General features: G+C 32.4%; 1 protein-coding gene across 1 annotated transcript; it reads left to right on the top strand.

Moving 5' to 3' along the window:
* The first annotated feature begins 21,678 nt into the window (after positions 1 to 21,678).
* On the top strand, positions 21,679 to 22,930 carry LOC126661106 (BURP domain-containing protein 5-like). Its single transcript, XM_050354887.2, has 3 exons — positions 21,679 to 21,818; positions 21,905 to 22,013; positions 22,094 to 22,930. Exons 1-3 carry the CDS (start codon positions 21,780 to 21,782, stop codon positions 22,864 to 22,866), a joined length of 921 nt encoding a protein of 306 aa, XP_050210844.1. The 5' UTR covers positions 21,679 to 21,779; the 3' UTR covers positions 22,867 to 22,930.
* The last annotated feature ends 1,010 nt before the right edge of the window (positions 22,931 to 23,940 follow it).

Below are 23,940 nucleotides of genomic sequence, written 5' to 3'. Positions count from 1 at the left end.
AATGATTTTGCGTTTCCTCAATCCTGTAAAGATCACATCCCGAACTATTGTTCGTAGCAATTAAGCAATGAGCTACGAACGAAATGGTTGGAACTCGACCATGTATCGTCGTCTATAAAGAAAATTTTACCCTTAAATCAAACCAAACCATCCTAACTCACCCACCATTCTCCGGCCACCACCACCCGCCACTCTCCAGCCACCACCCGCCGCCTTGTAAAATTTCGGCCGTTCTTCATATTTGTTCTTCATATTTTTTTCAAAGATTTTGAGACGTCCTCGGGAGACGTCTGGCACCATGCAAGACGTCTCCAGAGGACGTTCACGCGAATTTTTTTATTTAAAAAGGCAAAAAGGTAAAAAGAAAAGGGCATACCTAGTAATTTAGGGGCGATATTTATCAACACCCTATTTTTTTATATTTTCTTATTGAATTTTTGGGGGTATTTTAGGTATTTTGGATTTTTTGGTGAAGCGTCACCTGATACGAGACATGAGCTGACATGGAGTCAGTCTTTTGTTGGCTCTGACATCAATAAGTCGCTGCCACATCACCATTTTCTAAAAATCGTTGATTTTTTTAGTTTCAGGAAGTTTTATGAGCGCCGCCACAAATATCAAAGAGTTTTATGATCGTTTTTAAATATTAGGGGGTTTGATTTTGTGTAACCCCAAAAATTAGGGGCCATAGATGATTATTAGCCGTTTTATCGAGAAGAAAAGGAAAAACCTTATATAAAACAGAATGTCCTTGCCTTTTGGAGAATACTTTTTAATCCTTTAGCTGAAATAAAAAAAAGATACGAAGAAATGGGAACTCCTTGATGAACTCCACATTTTAAGCTAAAAGGCACGACCAAACTTCTATTGACTAAAATATCAAGGCTCTGGATTAAGCAACTAATCTTTCCTTTTATAAGCTAGATAAAGAAGTTCATATTTAATCACGGAGCAACCCAATATACTTCAGCTCTTTATAAAGAAACTCCCTCCGTCCCATTTTGTTTGTCCACCATACTATATTTAAATGTCTTAAAATGATTGTCACAATTGTATTATATACACATATTTTTCTCTTTTACTCTTAATATTAAGGCCTAATTATTTAAAAAACCCCCACCTTGAAACATTTTTTCGTTTATACCCTGACCTAGGAAAAAATTCATTTGTACCCTTTTTTTGATTTTTCGTTTTTAATTGTACCCCAAAATTTTATTTTTTGGCAATTTAATTAATTAAAGGATGAAAACATTAAAAATAATTAAATAGAATGGTTATATCATCTTTTTCTATTTGAAAAAATACAAATAAGTTAAAAAATGAAGGATTATTTTAAGCTTTTTTCTAAATAAAAACAGTTCAATTTAGTGCTTTAGGGTAGAGTTGAAATCGAAAAATCAAAAAAAGGATACAAATGAACTTTTTCCTAGGTCATGGTATAAACGAAAAAATATTATAAGGTGGGTTTTTTTTAAGTAATTAGGCCTAATATTAATGGATATTATTCTTATATTTGTGTTGGCATTTAATGTTATTATTATTGTATTGACTATTTTTCTTTTTTCAATATAATAATTCTAAATTAACTCAAAAAATCAAAAAAAGATATAAAAGGAAGAATTGTTAGTATTTAATATTTTCTTAATATGTGTAAAAATAGAAAGTGGACAAATAAAATGGGACGGAGGGAGTATGAAACAACTGCTAGAAGGAGAGGGGCCGAGCAGTTTGGACTAAGAACATGAACCGTTGAAGATGGCGGATCTGACCTAATTGGGGACCCAAACAATAGTATCACAATTGAGAAAATGACAAATTGGAGGACCTCCAGGCTTAACTTTCAAGATTTGAAAAGCCAAATGCATTGGGTTCCAAGTTAAAGTGTTCATATGACAAACAACAATTGCTTGAGCTTTGGAGCCATCTACACCCATCAATGGAACCAAATAAGCCCTTGTCTCCGAAATAATATGGCAATAAAACACAGCATAAGGGTATCTCATCTTGTGACATACTATTTGATTGTCTCCCATCATTTTAATTCCCTCCAAAATTCTATATTTTTGCTTCTTATTCTCTTCTTCTACCTCATTAGCAAATGCTTCAACTTTCTTTCCGTACTTCGACACGACGAAATCAACTAATGATTTTAAAGATGTAGAGCAATATTTCACCTCCCCCTTAACTCCCGGAGCTTCACATTCTTCTATTGTTTCTTTCATAATCTGGGCGTCGTTTGATTTAGGTTCTATCAAAAAGTAGCTCAAAATGTCTGAAAAATCGTTGCTCGAAAAGAGTATAGTTTGTGCAATTTTACGCGGTAAGAAATTGGATCCATTTGTTGATTTAGTAAAAATAAGCATCATATCTTTACCAGGGAGAAGATCGTCAATTAAGAAGTATACAGTCGTAGAATCGGCTATGGTACTAATTTGTTGAACATTCTCACTTCCATCTCCACCTATATAGGCAACTTCATATGTTACCCTGAGGGGTCTTGGATGGACAAAATCAATGTTCCTTAGTATCCCTGAAAGATTTGTGCTTGCATTTCCTGTAATAATTTAGTTTGTTTAAATTCTCGATCAGTATGAAGATGTATGCATGTATTGATGCCGTAAATGAACACGAAAATACTTATTGAAATAGCGGTAACATAAAAATACATTTAACCGTTTGGAAAAAAGAGTGATAATCTCGTGCAAACAATTGTGCAAAGCACGTAAAACAATACTAGTAAAAGAAGAACGTTAATAATGAACTAACCAGATTGTATAAGATCGTGTAGAGATTTGGGCATGGAAGTGTTTGGTAACATGAATTGCCAATACATCTCTTCTGGTAGTAGTTCATGAGAAGCACCTCCTTGTACTGAAAACTGCCATAATTACATATAAAATCACCACCTTTACACGAATTTTCAAAAATAACACGACCTTTAAAACGTGTCAATTCAGGGCACCACCTTTCATTTCTTTTCAAAAATAACATGGACACGTTTTTTGATAAAATTTTGCTGACTTGGACACCCGATGAGAGTGCCACGTGTCACGCCACGTCAGCAAAAATGCCACTAAAAATGTGCCCGTGTTATTTTTGAAAAGAAATGAAAGGTGGTGCCCTAAATTGCCACGTTTTAAAGGTCGTGTTATTTTTGCAATTTCGTGTAAAGGTGGTGATTTTATATGTAATTAACCCTTAAATAAATCAAAATTAGTTTCATTTGAAAAATTTCTATACTGACCATTAGCATAAAAATATAAACAATACAAAAACATAAACAATTTTTTTGATAAATTAAAATATAAATATTTAAATTATATATATAATTTTTCTTTCTAAAAATTAATGAAAGTGTTATTCTTACCCAAAATAAAACAATAAAGGGAAGAAGATACCAATGAGCTATAGCTCAAATGGTATAAGCGCTAAGCAGTAAACTGCTAGGTCGTGGGTTCGATTCCTCCCACAAGCGCTCTCCCCTCTCCAAATTATCAAACAAAAAAAATAAAGGGAAGAAGATGAATATCCATGTAAACATATAGTTTAATTTATATTCCATAGTCAGCGCATGTTTCTCATCAACTATTTTGACAATAATTATTATGAATTTAATCTAATTTTCTATGAAGCAGATATTAAATTACGTGAAAAAAAAGTGTTGCCATTGACTGCAAGTTTAAAAGGATTAATGGTCCAAAAAATCACGCCTTTTCAGCTTTTTAAAAATCTAACCACTGTACATTTTTCAAAATTATAAATTTATTTTGAATTTGACCAATTAGTGGAATTTATTCACTGTAATTTATCCAATTTTTTAATTTTTCTTAACCTGAATCTTTTTAATTTTTTAAAATTATATCCAATTTTTTTTAAATTATAAATTTATCATTATTTTTTAAAACTGAAATAATATTTTTAAAATTAATTTATCGACACCTTTTCGACTTTTTTTTTTAAAACAATTGATAAGAAAAATGATTGTTAATAATAGGGATGTCACATTTTTCGGAAAATTAATTTTATAAATAATCAAATAAATTTTGAAAATTTTAATAGGTTCCTACGAATTGACTAATCGGGATAGATTTACAACTTTTAAAAGATTTGAATATATTTTTAAAAAATTAAAAAGTTAAAAAGTTTTGTCTTTTTAATACCGTTAGATTTTTTATGAATCTACTCAAACTTTTAAAAGTTATAAATATAACCTAATTTGGCCAATTTGATAAAAAAAAAATCTAATTAATTTTTTAAAGTAGATTTAAATTTTACTAAAATTAATTTCTTCAAATCATATAATATTTCAATTGACAATTCTTTTTTATTTTTTTAAATAAGTGGTATTCCATTGTCATGTAGATATAATAAAATAATTTTTTAATTTAATATTTTTCAATAAATTTATTCAATTATAATAGATTTATAAATTTTAAAAAATTTAAATAGATTTCCAATAAATCAACAAAATGTTGGAATATTGGAATGACATTCCTCACGTTAGACCTTAAAGAAATATTGGAATGACAACTCCCGCGTTAAGGTAGAGTTGGGACTGCCTACACTAATGAACAAAGGATCAATTCACCCCCTCAATTTGGCACGTGGCACGGAATATCAAAAGAGTCATTTCTACCGTTTGGGGGTCAAACTAATCCATAACTTGCGTTTTTTATTAAAAAATCCAAAGAGAATGGGTTATCACCACCCTTAAACTATGTAAAACCAGATCAATTTAACCCTCAACTCACACCGGAAACCGCTCAAATTCCACCGGAAACTACCGCATCCACCGGAGACCACCCCACCCACCGCAAACCGCTCAAATTTTACCGGATTTTTTTTAAACTGAAATTTTTTTAATTTTTTTTCCATTGGCGGAGCAGACCCATCTGGTCTGCTCCTTCAACGGCGGAGCAGACCCATCTGGGTCTGCTGTTCACGAAGAAGAGCAGACTTAGATGAGGGTCTGCTCCACTGCTCCTACGACGAGGAGCACTAGCTCCTTGTTGAGTAGCAGTGCTCCTCAGGCGAGGAGCAAATCTGCTTCTCAACGAAGAGCAACAACTCCTCAGGTGAGGAGCTGGGTTGCTCCTCCCCGGAGGAGCAGTGCTCCTCCAGATGAGCTGAGGAGGAGCAGCTGCTCCTCCTCATAAAATAAAAAAAATTATTTTTTTAATTTTTGTTGTTAATTAATATTTAGGTGTTAATTTTGTAATTTTTTTAAAATGATAAGGACTAATATAGATTTTAAATTAAGAGAGTGTGTTTCAAACACGGAGTTGAGAGTGGGGGAGGAAAAAAAAGGGCTGAGTTGACCGAAAAACGCAAGTTGCGGATCTGTTTGATCCAAAAACGGTAGAAATGACTTTTTTGATATTTCGTGCCAAGTTGAGGGTGAATTGATAGTTCCAGCACTAATTAAGTGTTTTACATGAACCATTTAATATTTAAATTATTCAAATAGATCTGGAAAAAAAATTAGAAAGAACTCTTATTTATTAATTTATGCAACTCCAATTATAATTTTATTTAAAAGTACAAAATTTCTTAACACTTATTTGAATCAATATGCTTAATTAGAATTTTTATTTTTGAAATACTTTTTAAAGAATTCTTTATTCTTTAATAAAGGCCCTAAGTTTTTGTATAAAAAGTTGTTGAATGAATTAAGAACATAATTATAGATAGCATAGGTCATAAAAATATGAATAGTAATAAGTCTCTTCAAATTTGGAATGATTCAAACAAAAATGTGGTATGAAATAGGGCACGTAATTGGTTAAAATAAGAAATATATGATCATTCTCTCAAAAAAATATAATATATATATGATCATTTCAATCAATGGTTGTGAAAAAGAGGAGATTTTTTTTTGATAGACTTAAACCTATCATATTATAACAAGTTATTAAAATAATGGTATTATCGTAATATCACTATTAAAAGTGTAAAAAAGTAACAACCAAAATTACGATATGCTACTATTTTAATGACGTGTTATAATATGATAGGTTAGTTTATGAATGACATGGTAGACTGAATCTACCTAAAAAAATTTCGAAAAGGAGAGAATAGACGGTGTGAGATAAATTTTTTTACAAGACTAATTAAATTATATGAAAAATGAGTTTTGCCTAAACATTTTTTTTTACAAGAGAAAGAGGCATATTAAAACAAGATATAAAAACACTGGTATAAAAAAGAAATATTCTTGAAAATCTTGAACCAGCTAAGAAACCAAACTTCCATAAGGAGCTTCATACTCTAACTATTACCAACTGTTGGCAAAAACCGCAAGTGTACGGTGTCGCAACTAGTAATACTCGGTAAGACCGAGGTCGAATCCCACAAGGATGAGAGGTTTAAAGTGAGTGAAATATCATTTTGAAATCCAATTCGTTTAGCAATAGCAAGGTAGTTTATTTGGACTTTGAAAAATTAAAACATTAATTAAAGCAAACACAATTACTAAACAATTTAACTAAAAAAAATGCAATAAACAAGTGATTGAATGATTAAGATAAACTATGGATAACGAGCTTGAGGGGTGATACTACGATTAACCAATTACTATCAAGGGGTCGGACTATGACTTCTAAACGCGAACCGAGTTTTTTCTAAATCGCAACTCCCGCTCTCTCGAGCCTCAAAGAGTTACAAAACCACAACTAATTAAGCTCAACCTACTCTAGTAGCACTAAACACAATTAGAGGCAATTAGCAATTAAACACAACTCATAGGCCACCTAATTACTAACCCACCCTCACGGTGTTACTAATTAAGCATCTAATTAATTAATTCCAATTAATAAACCCTCTCTCAAGGTGAAAATTAATCTAGCAACAAATATTAGGAGATCAATTTAGTATAGGCATTAAGCAATTAATTAGAACACACAAGCCAAACCCTAACCAAATCTAGCAATTATTCAACTATCATATCAACCCCCAAACATGGAGGTTTTAGCTACTCATGGCAAAGTTAAAATCAACAAACAACCAAAAACAATTAATAAACATAAAGAAAGAATTAAGTACCTCTTGAAGACAATAAATGAGTAGAGACATTAGTTAGAAAAAATAAAACTTCATTAAATTGCAATATCCATATAATAAAAGCTTGAAATGTTCATCAATGGGAGATACTAAAAATGCTGGAAATGATGAAGAAGATGGTGGCTCAAAACCCTAAAATTAATCTACTCCTAAAAATGACTAAAAATGTGTAGAGAATAAGTGATGTATGTATTTACATGATAAGTGATACCCTAAAGGTGAGAGATAATGAGCCTTATATAGGTAAAAACAAAAGAGGAAACATAAAAGACATTCTAGTACACGTTTTGTTGGGCTCAATAAGGAAAATGTTCAAAGCAAAGCTCTAAACTCGAATTTTGGTATTTTCTGAGTTTTCTTCATGTCTCTATCGAGAAGCTTGTTGAGAAGTGCTTCTTGATCGAGACCCAATTTTGGCTTGCTCTCTGTTTCTTTTTGTAACACTGGTCTCTATCGAGAAGCTCATCTGAACATGCTTCTCGATCGAGACATGCACAAAAGTTTGTCTTGAAAGAGACACAATTTCTGCTGCGCAATGACTGACTTCAAAACTTCATAACTCTTTGTAGACACCTCCAAATGAGCTGATTCTTGAACCGTTGGAAAGATTAGGATGTCTACTTTGAACGTTCATGAAGAACACAAATTTATTTGAAGCATCTAGCTAGTCCATATTCGTCAATTAGTGCAGCGGGGTCAGATTTTCAGGTTTGCAAATGTGCTTTCGGCATCTCTTTACTTCGGAAATCTTCGGAATGCTCAAATTAAACTCAAAACTCATTGATTTCCATGTATTTAACCTGAAATACTAAAACACACAATAAGACCTATAATAGCTCAATTATAACAATAAAAGCATATTAGAAAGACCAAAACCGATATAGAAAATAGGAGTATTTCTACTCCTATCAAACCTCCTCACACTAAACCCTTACTTGTCCCCAAGCAAGAAATAAAACTTACTTAAGAATACATGCTAACTAATGAACTAATACTTGAACATGTATCAAACACCCATTCCAACCAATGAATACTTGAAAAAATGCTTCAAGAACCAACAACTAAGAGTGATGCAAACAAATGAGGAATGCAATTGCAATGACATGATCCAATGACATTAAGACAACAATCACGCAAGCACTTTATCAAACAAGTTACATCACGAGGTTGCTATCATATGCGGGACATGTAACTATCACAAGCTAACTTGGCCAAAGCATGGCATAGTTCTTTAAGTTTCAAGCAATGACATAATCCTCTCTAGATTTCACTCGCTCAAAAGATCAAGGTGTAAAAAAACGCATGCAAAGTCACCATAAGCTTGCTCATAGTCCGGACTCCACTACTTAGTTCGGTTTCCGACAATTATCATATGGACTTTATTGGGTTGTAATGGGGCTAAGGGTTAGGGTAGGTAGATTGGTAAAATGTTGCTTAACAAATAACTTGATGACTAACTCACAAAATATATCAAATTGATCTAACTTGGAATTTTGCACAATGTGAACATTTTCTTCTCTCTTTTTTTCATGCCTCTATTTATTCTCTTGCATTCAATTTATTTTTCTCTTTCTTTTTCTCTTTTTTCTAAACTTTCTTTATTCTTTCTTTGTTTTTATTTTCTTTCTTTTGTACTAAGGCATTTTGTTCACTTTTCTTTTTCTTTTCATCAAGTTAAGATCAAGTGTTTCTACATTAAATTCAATCAAGTCAAATGTGGTGTTCAAAGAGATAAATTGTTGAAAGGTTGAATGTGTGAAAATGTGGTTTAAAACAAGAAAATTCTTAGGCTCGAGTTTGTGTTATCTAGGGGTAAAAGGGTAAGCTTTTTAAGTGGTTTAAGGAAATGTGTAATCCTAATTGTCATACTCATCTAATTGTCAAAAACTCAACAATGCAATCTTAAACGGACACCGAGCAAGTTCTAGGACTAAGTATGTAAAACACAACAAAATTTTGGCTCAAAGTATTCAATCAATGAAAAATGTGTGTTTTTGCCATATGCTAGAAACTACATCAACTATGCCAAGCATGCCCAAATTTTGAAAATTATACAATTTTATGACATACATATCATGAATCCGCATCAAGCTAAATCGAGCATGCATCGAAGGTTAACATTGCTCACAAGTGAGTTCACCCTAATCCTATCAAATCATGTCATACGATTGGCATTTCATTAGGCAAGCATCACCAATAATTGTTAACTCGAGAAGCATCATTCTAAGCATTCATTAACCGGAAAATCGACAATTGATACGGTTCAAACATTTCATTCAACTTAGATAACATGCTTACAAAATTAAGCAAAGGCTTCATGCACTAAAGGCACCAAAATCCCAACCTAAAATAACACAAACATCCTAAAACAATCTAAACACAAACGAGATTCAATTTTCCAACCCTCCTCACACTATTTCTAAGCAATGCCCTCAATGCTAAGAAATAAAACATATATGAAAATTGCATGAGTTTGGGTTAGAGAATCAAATCGTCTTCAATCAAATGCAAAATAACATAAGTGAAACACTAAAAATAAATAACAAAAGGTAAATGACAATAAAAGAAATCAAAAGCAATAAATCTAACCTCTCGGGATTGCCTCCCGAGTGCGCTTTAGTTGGAGTCTAAAGCTAGACTCTTCGCGTAAGGTTGTTAAAAATACAACCTAACATGTGGAAGCCGTCTTGGTAGCATCTTCTCCCTTTTTTTCGTGTTGGCTTTTTCAAATAAAGCTCATGTGATATGAAGTATGCTTGTACTCTAAAATAATGAACATGAGGAGTATGGAGCATCTTCATATACTTGGTATTATTTCCATCATACTTGAAATTTAACCCCTCTAAGAATGGATCTTTATAATCAAAGGATTTGTTGAATTCCTCGTAGAGTACCGTAATACCAAATTTCTCTTCACTTTCATCATTTACACTCTTGGGACAAGTAAGTGGTTTGGAAATCGGAGCTTCAAGTTCAACATCCTCACACCTTTCTCTTTCGATCTCTATGTGAACCTTTGTGGGAGGATGTTCTACTAAAGAATCATCATCTTTCAACTCTATGGCCATAGCATGTTGTGTTAGAGTAACTTCACTTTCGGCTAGTAATCCTCTTTCATTGTTCGAAGCCTTCTTGAGTCGACTCGGAAAAGGGACTTTTGGTACATAAGGAGGTGGTGGTGGTGGTCTAACATATGGAGCTTCAACTTCCACTTCCTCAATAGCACTTAGCTCACTATAACTTGGCTCATCTTCAACCACCATAGGTCTCTTGACATGAGGGTCATCGAGAGATTTTCCGCTTCTAAGCTCAATGTTATTGAGTTGCTCTCTCGGATTAGACTCTATTGTAGATGATACGCTACCTTGTGCTCCACCTACTAGAAAAAGTGCCCTTTGAGCAATTTGGATCTCAAGACGGCGATTAGTGGCGGCTTGATACTCAAGGTAGCACACATTATCCTCATGCATTTGATCGAGTTCCGCCAAGATCTTTTCATACATGCTATCCTCATAAGAAATTTCATTTTGCTGAAAATCTTGTGATTGTTGTGGTTCATTACCAAAATTGGAGTTGAAGCCCCATTGGTCGTGATGTGGATGATAACTTGAGTTGAAATTCAAGTTTTCATTAAAGTTCTCCCAATTGTTGTCCCAACCATAGTTCGGAGGGTTGTACCACCCCGGATCATACATGTCGGAATAAGTGTCATTATCTTGCCATTGATCACCCACATAATTGACATGGTCATTCCAATTATAGAGTGTAGGACACTCGGCTCCGGTATGACTAAAATCCCCACAAATCTCACAATTTGGATTCCATTCCATTACTTTCGCCCAAAAAGATTCACCATAAAACTAATATTTGAAGATAAACCAACAAACACCAAATTTCCTGCACAACCACAAACAAGAACACCGAGCGTAAACCACGAAAAAGCAAAAATGAACAATAAAAATAAAAAACAGAAAATAAAGCTAACTCAACCGAATTTCAAAATACTTTCAATCAATTAAACGCAACCTCATCCCCGGCAACGGCGCCAAAAACTTGTTGGCAAAAACCGCAAGTGTACGGTGTCGCAACTAGTAATACTCGGTAAGACCGAGGTCGAATCCCACAAGGATGAGAGGTTTAAAGTGAGTGAAATATCATTTTGAAATCCAATTCGTTTAGCAATAGCAAGGTAGTTTATTTGGAATTTGAAAAATTAAAACATTAATTAAAGCAAACACAATTACTAAACAATTTAACTAAAAAAAATGCAATAAACAAGTGATTGAATGATTAAGATAAACTATGGATAACGAGCTTGAGGGGTGATACTACGATTAACCAATTACTATCAAGGGGTCAGACTATGACTTCTAAATGTGAACCGAGTTTTTTCTAAATCGCGACTCCCGTTCTCTCGAGCCTCAAAGAGTTACAAAACCACAACTAATTAAGCTCAACCTACTCTCGTAGCACTAAACACAATTAGAGGCAATTAGCAATTAAACACAACTCATAGGCCACCTAATTACTAACCCACTTTCATGGTGTTACTAATTAAGCATCTAATTAATTAATTCCAATTAATAAACCCTCTCTCAAGGTGAAAATTAATCTAGCAACAAATACTAGGAGATCAATCTAGCATAGGCATTAAGCAATTAATTAGAACACACAAGCCAAACCCTAACCAAATCTAGCAATTATTCAACCATCATATCAACCCCCAAACATGGAGGTTTTAGCTACTCATGGCAAAGTTAAAATCAACAAACAAACAAAAACAATTAATAAACATAAAGAAAGAATTAAGTACCTCTTGAAGACAATAAATGAGTAGAGACATTAGTTAGAAAAAATAAAACTTCATTAAATTGCAATATCCATATAATAAAAGCTTGAAATGTTCATCAATGGGAGATACTAAAAATGCTGAAAATGATGAAGAAGATGGTGGCTCAAAACCCTAAAATTAATCTACTCCTAAAAATGACTAAAAATGTGTAGAGAATAAGTGATGTATGTATTTACATGATAAGTGATACCCTAAAGGTGAGAGATAATGAGCCTTATATAGGTAAAAACAAAAGAGGAAACATAAAAGACATTCTAGTACACGTTTTGTTGGGCTCAATAAGGAAAATGTTCAAAGCAAAGCTCTAAACTCGAATTTTGGTATTTTTGAGTTTTCTTCATGTCTCTATCGAGAAGCTTGTTGAGAAGTGCTTCTTGATCGAGACCCAATTTTGGCTTGCTCTCTGTTTCTTTTTGTAACACTGGTCTCTATCGAGAAGCTCATCTGAACATGCTTCTCGATCGAGACATGCACAAAAGTTTGTCTTGAAAGAGACACTATTTCTGCTGCGCAACGACTGACTTCAAAACTTCATAACTCTTTGTAGACACCTCCAAATGAGCTGATTCTTGAACCGTTGGAAAGATTAGGATGTCTACTTTGAACATTCATGAAGAACACAAATTTATTTGAAGCATATAGCTAGTCCATATTCGTCAATTAGTGCAGCGGGGTCAGATTTTCAGGTTTGCAAATGTGCTTTCGGCATCTCTTTACTTCGGAAACCTTCGGAATGCTCAAATTAAACTCAAAACTCATTGATTTCCATGTATTTAACCTGAAATACTAAAACACACAATAAGACCTATAATAGCTCAATTATAACAATAAAAGCATATTAGAAAGACCAAAACCGATATAGAAAATAGGAGTACTTCTACTCCTATCACCAACACAATGGTTAATATCAGGGGTTTCAGCTTCATGGATATTGATATCCTTGTCCTTTATATTATTGGTTCACTTATATTTGTCTTCGGCGATCTTAGATAACCTATTTGTGAATTGGAGGATGAGGAGTTCGATGTTTATAACTCCCAGATTGACAGATTCAACAAGACCTGCAACCGGATTTCTAGGTGAGACCCGGCTGGAGGTTCTGCCATACACAAAATAAACAGTATATATGGACTGTTTTGTGTGTGTGGCGAGAGAAAACCCTAAAACAAGATTTTTCTCACTTTGCTAGCCCCCAACTCGTCCCCCACACTAATTTTTGACATTTCTTGTGATATAAACCTTAAAAAACTCAAACAATTTAAGTTAACACTTCTTAAAAAAGGATTTTAGTTCAATTTGGTGATTGGGGTGTTGGGTTTAACTTTAACTTCAAATTTTGAAAGTTTATTGGTAATTAATTCCACTTTTTCTTTCAAACCCACTTGAATTGACATGTAGATCTTCAAGATGTAACCAATTGTAACTCTTACTATTTGATTATGAGTTTATGTGTTTGGATTTTGTGAAAATGTGTAGAGAGTGAGAGTATATGTGTTTTTTATACTTAATTGATATATCCACATGCTAATTTATCCATTTTCCATGATATATGTTGATATCGTGTCTTGGACATTGTGAAATTTTTATTTTGGTTACCAACCATATTATGAATTGTGTGAATTGGCTTAGGCTTTCTAAATTGTGTTGGGTTTTTTGAATTTTAATGTGTTATGGTGTGAATTGAGCGTCTTGGCATGATTTTGGATTGTATTTCAGCCTTTGAAATGTGTTAGTTCATTTTATGATGGTTTCATGCTCGGGTTAGGTTGTGCTCCCTTAGTTTACAAATGCGATATTGGAATTATGTTTTAAATGTATTTACCGTATATATATGTTGTTCATGGTTATTACGGGATTAACTTAAGTCTCCCAGATTGTTGGTTAGGCTTTGGAGTTGTGAGAACTCGGCCAAATTGGTTTTTATGTAATTATGAGAATCATGTTTGGATAATAACCATTTGAAATGAAAAGAAGATTTCCGCAAATTGATTTTAAAACCTTGGAGAACAATCAAAACCAGGATGCTTGATTGGTGGTATGTATCGATTTGTTGATTATGATTTAGTTAATTGGTTAAGTGTTGATGTGTCTACTTATTATTGATTGATTGTATTATGTTGTTGCCTAGAATCGTATCTAAAATCATCTAGTGGGGCTCATTATTTAAAATTTTATATCAATTTATGTTAGTTCCTTAGATCCGTTTACTACTCGAGCAACAAACCTAGATCATGGCTTACGGAGCATGGCAGAGTTTGGGATTATTGATCCCGTGTTGTGAGTTTATATTATTATTTACTTATATTAAGTAACTTATATATATATTTGTTTTATATACTATATGAATGATTTTAAAACTATTTTTTAACACAATTATGGATTGGTTCGAATGTGTTACCTAATTGGCGTCATTAGAACTACGTGTGCACCGGTTATGATCATTGATGATATTTGTATATGGGTTATTGGTTCGGTTAGAAGATACATCTCACCCATAGTAAAGGCGCTGGTGGTAGACTCATCTCTTGAGACTCACAAGGTTTATTGTTCAAGTGACTGTCGTGGAGCAGTTGGAGATGCGTCTCGCCGGCACGAAGCTTGGATTATGATATCGAGTTGTGATTATATATGTATATATATTGTGGACTAGGGATCCAATTATTATCCGTAACGACGAACATTTTTAAATATTTTAAATGATTTTAACTTATCAATTGTTGATAATGATATGAACTCACTCAATTTTAACTGACTCCTGTTGTTTCCCCACTTTCAAGTTTTATAATTAGGCGTTGTGTCACTTCCAAATCTTTCTTCTTAGAGGTTATTTTATAGTAATGTTTATGAACAAATATTTGAAACTTTAGACCGCAGTAGTCATAATTGTGTGTTGTATGTTTACTCGGGTTGTTTGACGTATTTTGCAAATTGTATGATGTCCCTGTATGGACATAATGATTTTATGTATGGATATTTATGCGTGTAAGTGAGTCTTGGGTTGATGCCGAGTGTTGATAATGATGTTGTGATTATGATTGTATAATGTTGGAGTCTCGTTTGCCCCCGAGATTTGTTATATTATTGTTGTTTTACACGATGAATGTATGGATTGTATTATGAATGTTTAGACTTGCCACAGATTTTGGAGCCAACACTCTTACTCCGCAGCGCTAGTCAACGTCCATGAAATTGGATTGTGACAATAACTATTTATCAATTCATTTAGTATGATCATGCATTTCCTTCCGCCTATCTTTTCAAACGGCCCACATATATCTAATTCAAATAAATGAGGGACAAATTTCTTCATAGTCACTCACATTTCTCATATAGCTAGCTACTTTCATATTCAACGACAATCTATTCTATTATCATATTATAGACAATGTTAGAATGTGTCAAAATACGAAATAGTTATGTTAAAATCTATGGTGATTTCAAGGATAAAGGATTATATTAATATTACTGTAATAAGAATTACTTATGACAGTGATTTATCTAGTATATATTCTCATGATTTGTCATCGAGTGCTTCATTTCTCAAATAGCACATATGATTTGAATTAATAACTCATATACATGATTAGTAAAACATAATCATTGTCAATATTATGCTAGTTTCATTCGTCTATTTAGACTAGCAATATTTTAAATATAACTCTTTATTAAATTTAAGGGTTCTTGTTATAACATTGATACTGCTTGTTGTACCAATTGTCGTGACCGGTTCATAACCGGATTGGTATGCGCAGCAGAATCGAAACCATCCGGCAGGTATTTAATTAGATTTGATCAACAAACAATAATATAACAAAATAAATAAATAACACAAGAGATTTATGTTGTTCTGCATTAAAGCGTACATCCATGGACGAAAGGATCGAGTCATCCACTAATCATCAAAAGGAGTAAAAAATTGGTGGAGAATCACCAAATAGAAAACATCTCTAGTAAATATGTTGTTAGAAGAAAAATCCAAAAAGTGTTTAACTCTCTATAAGAAGTAACCCAAAAAGGTTTAGATTAACTTATATTTCTCACATCACACACACCCTTTTCCCCTTATTCACATCAATATCTACATTGTGTGTTCTATTTTGGTATACTCTAAAAGGTGAATAAGTGTAATAACCCATAAATTTGTAAGGTATAAGATCATGTCACGTGTCCTAAATTGTGAAATTTAGGTCAAGTAGGTCGGAATTGGAAATTGAGTTGAGAATTATAGTCGGAATAAGTTTATTAAGTTGATCGCGGAATAATAATTTTATTTGGTAATTATTATTCGTTAAAGCGGGTATGAGCTGGACTAAGAAAAAGGTAAGAAAATTAATATAAAATAAAGTGTAGGTCCCGAGCTAATAATTTTTACGCCGTCGTCCGTAAAATAATTTTAAGAATTTATCGGTAAAGTTTCGTGTAATTTGGAGATCGTTTTAAAATTGAACGCGGACATGAATTAAGGAATTGAGTTAAAGTACGAGATTAAGCTGCTTGAGCCTAAGTGTACTTTAACAATTATATATATATCCTTCTTCATCAACTTCATTATAAAGTTATAGATACCAAACTCACCATTTCATGATCAAAACAACGACTAAGCTTAGGGTTTCTGTTTCTTGTCAGAATTTGACGATTCTCATTGCAAAACGGTCCTAGAGCGAAGGGCTATCAAGGTAAGCTAGTCGTTTTAAGGTTTGTTTGGTTTATTTTGATGGATTTATGGATATAATGTTAGGTTACGGCAAAACCGTACCGTTATCGCGTATTCGATTTGTTTTAAGCGTTTTTATTACATTTTTTGTTGTTTGAATGGTGGATAGGTGTAGAAGCATTGCTAGCACGTCGGAATCGGAGTCGGGGGCGGATTTCGTGTTTCTCACAACTTGAGAGTGTTCTCTCACGGCGTGAGGATGGTTCCTCACGGCGTGAGGATGGTTCCTCACGGCGTGAGGATGGTTCCTCACGGCGTGAGGATGGTTCCTCACGGCGTGAGGATGGTTCCTCACGGCGTGAGGAAGCCCTCACGACGCATGGAAGGCTCTCACGTCATGCCAGGACCCCTTCCAGACCAATTTTGGGTCATTCATGACCCGTTTCAATGATCTGAAGTTCGATGCTTAGTGTTTTGAGGTGTTTGAAGTTTACAGACTCCAAAAATGTGGGAGTTGGACTTAGAACATTTAGAATATGATTAAGGTTTCGATATACGGAGTGAGACTTTAGGTTTAAGGATAAAGTCGTATAGTTATCGAAGATCGATAAGTACCAAAGTAATAAGAGAGATTATACGTGATTAGAAATCGACGAGTTATGTATAAGTTTATATCTCGAGTCTAGAATGCCTATAGAGTTAGATTCTTACTCGAGTTATGTTTGTCTATTTCCTAGATCCGGCGAGGCAATCGGCTACCGGACAAGGAGCTTGACGAGAGTCGTGTGATCAAGTTTTTGGAATGACAAGCATTGAGTTTATAAATGTTTACTTTTGATGTATTGAAAATGCATTGCTTTTTAAAAATGCAAAATGTTTTATATGAATTGCATAACATGATTTATTATCAAAATGCTTTGTATGAAATGCACGCATCATTATCTTGAAACCAGTGTAGGTCCGAGGAAACATGCTTTCCTATTGGGCGGCAATAGGAACTACATGATCACTAGTTAAGATCGGGCAATATACTTTTTTGTTGTGTGTGAATTCGATACGAGGTCAGCATGGTTGAACTATCCCGCGGCCTGTATCTAACGAGTCACCATGGTGGAACTATCATGGGACTCTATCGATTGTTAGATATAAGTGATGGTACGAGTCACCATGGTTGAACTATCCCGGGGATGTAGCAGATGGTATGGTTGACATGGTTGAACTATCCCGTAACCTACCATCAGGATTAAGTTATTAGTTTTGATTGCAAGAAAGATTCAATAATGAATCAAGAATTAGGATTTCAATCGGATTATATTCGGATGCATATAAATGATGAATTATAACATTATTTTGTTTTATAGAATACTCACTAGTAAACTATAAACTCACTCAGTTTCGACTAACCCTGTTGTTTTAAACATTTTCAGGTGAATTGTCTTTTTGACGTGACAGACTTTTATCCTTACTTCAGAAGTTTGTTTAGAAGTATGTACAAAGAAAGTTTCAATCGATAGCGCTGCAGTAGTCTAGTTCTAGATATTTATGTGATTTTGTCAAACGATTGTATGTATCGATGTTTTGTCAATTTGAATAGTTTAACTGCGCTTTAAACTGTTTGCTTTTGATGTGCGACACAGGGCAATGCTTGATGTTGCATCGCATTGTAAGACCCTAGTTTTTATGTATAGTTTTCAGAATGTGAATAGATGTTTGCAACTGTACTGCTTTAAAAGCCTTTCTGAAAACGTTTGCATGATTGCTATTTAATTTGATCGTAAAAAGTTTATAGTGGTTTTAGGCTTGCTACGGGTTTCGAAATTACCACTCACATTCCATAGCGTTGGTCTCAGCTCGAGATTTCGGGTCATGATAATAAGGTAGGCTGTATAGTGAGAGCATTAGGAGTACTAATCCAAATTGGATTATAATTTCCTAATTTCGCAATGCAATAAAGCTATCCTTGCAAATACTTCACTAATTCGAATCCTAATACAAATTAAAATTAAAATTCTAGACATAATAATTTTATTATCAAGTCACATATTTGCATAACAATTTTATTATCAAGTCACATATTTGATGACCTTACAAGAAATTAATCCTTTAAACAATTTATTATATTTTAAATAATAATGAAGGTGCCTATTTATTAATAACAAATATGATAAAATTAATTATCATAAAAATAAAAGATGGGACATGTTTAATCATAAAAAGTACTTTTTTTTATTGTTCTATATTTTAAAATCCTCAATTCTAATTTATTTTTCAATTGTTAGTTTCAATTTTAGCCATTTGATCATATTAATGGAATAAAGTTTAATATATCTTTTATATTGCTTCAAATTGTATTTTTATGAAAAAAATCAAACATAAAGTAATATGAAGGCCGGGTACATTTTAATTTTTTTTATTCTAATTTAAATAAATTACTATAATTAAACTGAAAATAAAAGATGTACTAAAATTAAAAAAATATAAAATTATAAAAAGAGAAATTGAAAATATGTTTCGATCACTTTGGGAACGTATGGAGGAAAAAACCAGCACGGCCGGGGATCATTCCGCCAGTGCTTTGTGATCCGGTCAACGCAAATGGAATGGTATTTTTCCACTTAACATTTTCAAGGATTAACTTTACCGAAAATATCTTTTTTTCTTGTGAGGTTCATAAATCAAGTCTACCATTGTCGTGACTTTTTGTCTAACATAGCCACTTAACTTGACATTTGAAGTCAACTAATCACAAGCTGTAACCTCGTGATTGGAATACTATCTACTGACATATGACATAGCCAAGAATCTTTTTTTATTAATAAATTTGTATATAAAGCCACAAGAAGTGAAAAAAACCGATACATATAATTTTTGCACAAGAAATAGCACACACGCGTTGGCATATTAGAGGCTTAATTAGACTATAGTAGACGGCTAAAAAAAATATCAGTTCGGATAAAAAAAAAGATTTCTGTTGAAATCCAAACCCGAATAGCAAAAACTCATATTACAGCACCTAAAAAGAAAAACCGCTTTAGTAAAACAGTTAAAATTCACCTTCTCTATAACCGATGCTCCATTCTGAAAGACTCTTTGATTTCGACTTTTCAAAATTTCCCACACCATTAAACACCATAGAATCTTCCAAAGTTTCCAATAAGGTCCCTCAAAATTATGCTAAGTCATTGTAACATGAAATCTTCAAAACTATTTGAAAAAACACAAGCTATCACTAACCTCTTAATTACATCATTTCATTTAGTTGTCCATTTAGCTAAAATAATACATATTAAAAAAATAGAATTTTTGTCTTAAATTAAAGTAATAAATACTAATATAACCCTATTATATAATAAATACTTTGTAAATTGAGTTATAGAGTCATTTATTAAGTAGGGATAGATTTGAAAGATAGTAACTAATGTTATCTTGATAATTTAAACGGACAGCTAATTATAGACAAATTTATTTGACTAAATGGACAACTAAATAAAAATGGAGGGAGTAATAAACATAACTAGTATTTTTTTTTACTAATGGACAAAAAAAATAACTCTTTTTTATTTTAAAAAAACTAATCCAAACTTTTTAAATTCATTCTGATTTGATTAATTAATTAAAAATCAATTAAAAATTTGTATAATTTATTTATTTAAATTGATAATTTTTTATTTTCATTTTTTTTAAATATACATTCAATGTTATATAAAATATTAATTTTTAAAAAAATTGAATATCTTCCGAATGAATTGATCAATTAGAAATAAAATTTACACCTTTTAAAAAGAATTGGATAAATTTTTTAAAAATCAAAAGAGTTTTCTTTCCAAAAGTATTAAACCTTACTTTTTTTCATATATAAATATTAGATTTGATACGTTCCTTTAGCTATACAGAGTTTTTGCATGTACTGGAGTAGGGGTATGTATTCGGTTACATCGAACCGACCGAACCAAAATTTTTGACTTTTTTAAAACTGAAGTTCTGGGAAAAACTGATTTTTTTAACCGAACGAATGAACCTGTTGGTTCGGTCGGTTATTTTGGTTTGGTTCTGTTTACGTGTAAAAGTGACTGAAATTTTTTTACTTCTAATATCAAACCGAACCGACCAACCGAAATTATTCTACCTTTTCAAATTGAACCAAACCGAATTTGTCGGTTTGATTCAGTTTTTTAGTTTCGGTCGGTTTTTGCACACCCCTATACTGGAGTGTTAATATTTATGGAGCTTCATCTCATTCATCTTTATCCTATGTTTGGTAAGAATTGTTAAATTAAAAGATATCATTTCATGTCTTTGCTTTGATTAAATAAAGGAAAATAGAATTAATTTCATTGATCATAAACCTATTGCAGCTATTTTCCATGGATATAATAGTAATGGAGCTTCACCGGAAGAGGTGCATTGGAAATCCAACATGGAGGTTGTGTCTTTACTGCTGTAATTGACGAAGCCCTAACAGGAGCAGGCAGTGGCGGAACTAGGGAGGGTTGAGGAGGGTCGGCCGACACTCATCACTGAAAAAATATTAAAAAAAAAAGATTGTTAGAGTTTTTTTAGTAGGGGCGGTTATAATGTGTTAGGGGCAGTTTGTTCCCTTTTAACCGTCCCTACAACTGCAAATTTATAGATTTACAGTGTTTTAGTTGTTTGATTTTTTTTAAATAACCGAACATAAAAAAGTTTACCTTTCTAAATTGGAGTCCTGTTTCCGCCACTGGCAGTTGGTCATATTTACAACAAGCTGATGAACATTTGCAATAGAAATTTTTTTAATTAAAATTTAATTTTTTTATTATTTAATTTTTTCACATGAATAAAGCATCATTAGTTTGTTGCACGATTAATATAGTACAACGGTGCATGCAATAATTTTTCAATATTTTAATCCAAATAGACAAATAGTTAAACATTAACGACATCTTTGTCAAGAGTATCATTTTTCTGTGAGGTCCAAAATTAAGTCTTCCATTGTCATGACTTTTACTAACAAAATATTCTCGGCCACTTAACTTGACATTTGAAGTCAACTGATCACAAGCTGAGACCTTGTGAATAAAAACACTACCTACTGGCATATTACATAGTCAAGAGACCTAAATATTATTTTATTAATAGATATATATTAGATTTAATATACTACCTTTTTTAAGAAACTTAATATATTACCTTAAATATACATATTTTTTGTGTGCATTGAATCAGCTAATACTTATGGAGCTTCATCTCATTCTCATGTTCACCCTATGTTTGGTAAGAATTCTTAATATATTACCTTAAATATACATATCTGTCTTTCCTTTGATAAATAAGTGAAACTAAATATTATTTTACTGCAGCTTTTTTCCAATAAAAGTAATGGTGCTTTACCAGAAGAGGTCTACTGGAAATCCAAGTTACCAAACACTCCATTACCAAAGGCTTTACAAGAACTTTTGCAGCCTCCTGGTTAGTATTAATTTTTTTTTCCAAGTGTTTCATGTAAAATTTAATTATCTTCGTGTTAATAACTATACCGGAAAATGCAGGAAATATAAGTAATTTTGCAGAAGTAGAGCTTGTTATGGCTCCAACTAGAGGAAAAAGATCAACCTATGGAACTGGATATTGGAATGAAGAATTGAAAACAGTTTCCAGCAATAATATTATGCAAAATGAAACTACTATATACTTTTTATACAACGATCTCCATCCTAATAAAAAAATGAAACTTATTTTCACAAAATCCATCAAAGGATCCAAATTCTTACCTCGTCAAATTGCCGAGGCTATACCCTTCTCGAGCAACAAGTCACAAGAAATTTTCGATTATTTTTCAATAAAACCCGCATCGAAAGAAGCTCAGGTCATAAATCAAACAATTGAAGAATGTGAAGCACCAAATATTAGAGGAGAAGACAAATATTGTGCTACTTTTTTCGAGTCGCTAGTCAATTTCGTTACCGCCAAGCTAGGCTCGAAAATTAGGGCATTTTCGAACGAGGTAGAAGAAGAAAACAAGAAGGAAGAGTATACTATTTTAAAAGGTATCAAAATGATAGGTGACAAACAAATAGTTTGTCATAAGGAGAGATATAAATATGCAGTATATTATTGCCATGCAATTAATGCTACGAAGGCTTATATGGTTCCGCTGGTGGCTAATAATGGCTCTAAAGCTAAAGCAATTGTTGTTTGTCACTCGGATACATCAGCTTGGAACCCTAAACATTTTGCCTTCCAAGTCATTAATGTTAAGCCTGGAGGACCTCCAATTTGTCATTTCCTTAATACTGATACAATTGTTTGGGTTCCTATGTAATTTAATTAAGAAAAATTTGAAAATTTATGTAATAATTTAATCACTTTAAAAGATGACAATATGATATCTGGTCACCATATTGTACGTTGTTCGCTATTTCAAATTTGAGCCACGTAGAACTATGCTTACGGTAGAATTCTTCATACCAATTTTTATGTAAATTGGTTCCCTCTACTCTCTAGTTAGGAGTTTCTTTTTCCTATGGCCTATGCTTACAAATGTGTTTCGAGTTGACCAAAAAAATTGGTGAACTACCCATTCTTTTTTTTTTTCAAAAACATACCCAACAAAACCAAAACGTATGTTTGATCTATTGTACTTGTGTTTAATTTCAATTTTAGACCATGTATTTTTACTTTTTAAGATTACAATCCCACACTTTTATTTTGACTAGTGTTGCTTTACGTGTTTCACACGTGGCTCGTAGTGTGACTCGTCAAATAATCATAATTATATTTATTATTTATTAAGGTAATTATATTTTTATATTTAATTAATAATTATCAATTATATTTAAGTATAAAATATCAAATAATTATTAAAACAGTAGTTAATAGGGATGACTTAAAGTATTTATAAAAAATATATTGGGAGTGTTTTTATTCAAACGCCTAGTTTGAGAGTGTTTCCGTTCAAAACAATAAATTTGATCTTATTTGATCTTTTGTTCTAAATTGAAGGACCAAATGAACCTTTATAGATAAAGATTTAATACATTATGGGAGGTGAGTATAAATAAGCTCAAACTCTGTATTTGAACATAAAACTGATGGAATTAGCAAAACTTCTGTTCTGTCTTGCTATCATCGATTTGATATTGATGCCTACCGTTAAGGAGGACAATTACTTATTGAAGTTTACTAACGATTGAAATTAAACTAAAACAGATATTTATTTCAACTAAACTATATTCTTTTAATAAATATTTATTTTTATAAGTAATTAGTAGATAGCTATAAAACCTTATGCTAACTAATCAAGTAAACATACAATTCTATTCTATTTAAAACTCTAATTATAATAGATTTTTAGTAATTAATTAATTAAATAATTAAATAATGACTATAAAAACTT

This window comes from Mercurialis annua, linkage group LG8, assembly GCF_937616625.2.
Source record: "Mercurialis annua linkage group LG8, ddMerAnnu1.2, whole genome shotgun sequence".
In the NCBI taxonomy this organism is placed as follows: Eukaryota; Viridiplantae; Streptophyta; class Magnoliopsida; order Malpighiales; family Euphorbiaceae; genus Mercurialis; species Mercurialis annua.
The sequence above is the reverse complement of the archived record's forward strand: the minus strand, read 5'-3'. Positions and strand labels throughout refer to the sequence as shown.

What these genes read in the sequence shown, in the direction of transcription:
- LOC126661106 (XM_050354887.2), top strand. Translation starts at nt 21,780, where the DNA reads ATGGAGCTTCATCTCATTCTCATGTTCACCCTATGTTTG. An exon ending in TCATGTTCACCCTATGTTTG is followed by an intron (nt 21,819 to 21,904) that starts GTAAGAATTCTT and finishes ATTTTACTGCAG; the next exon opens with CTTTTTTCCAATAAAAGTAA. An exon ending in AGAACTTTTGCAGCCTCCTG is followed by an intron (nt 22,014 to 22,093) that starts GTTAGTATTAAT and finishes CGGAAAATGCAG; the next exon opens with GAAATATAAGTAATTTTGCA.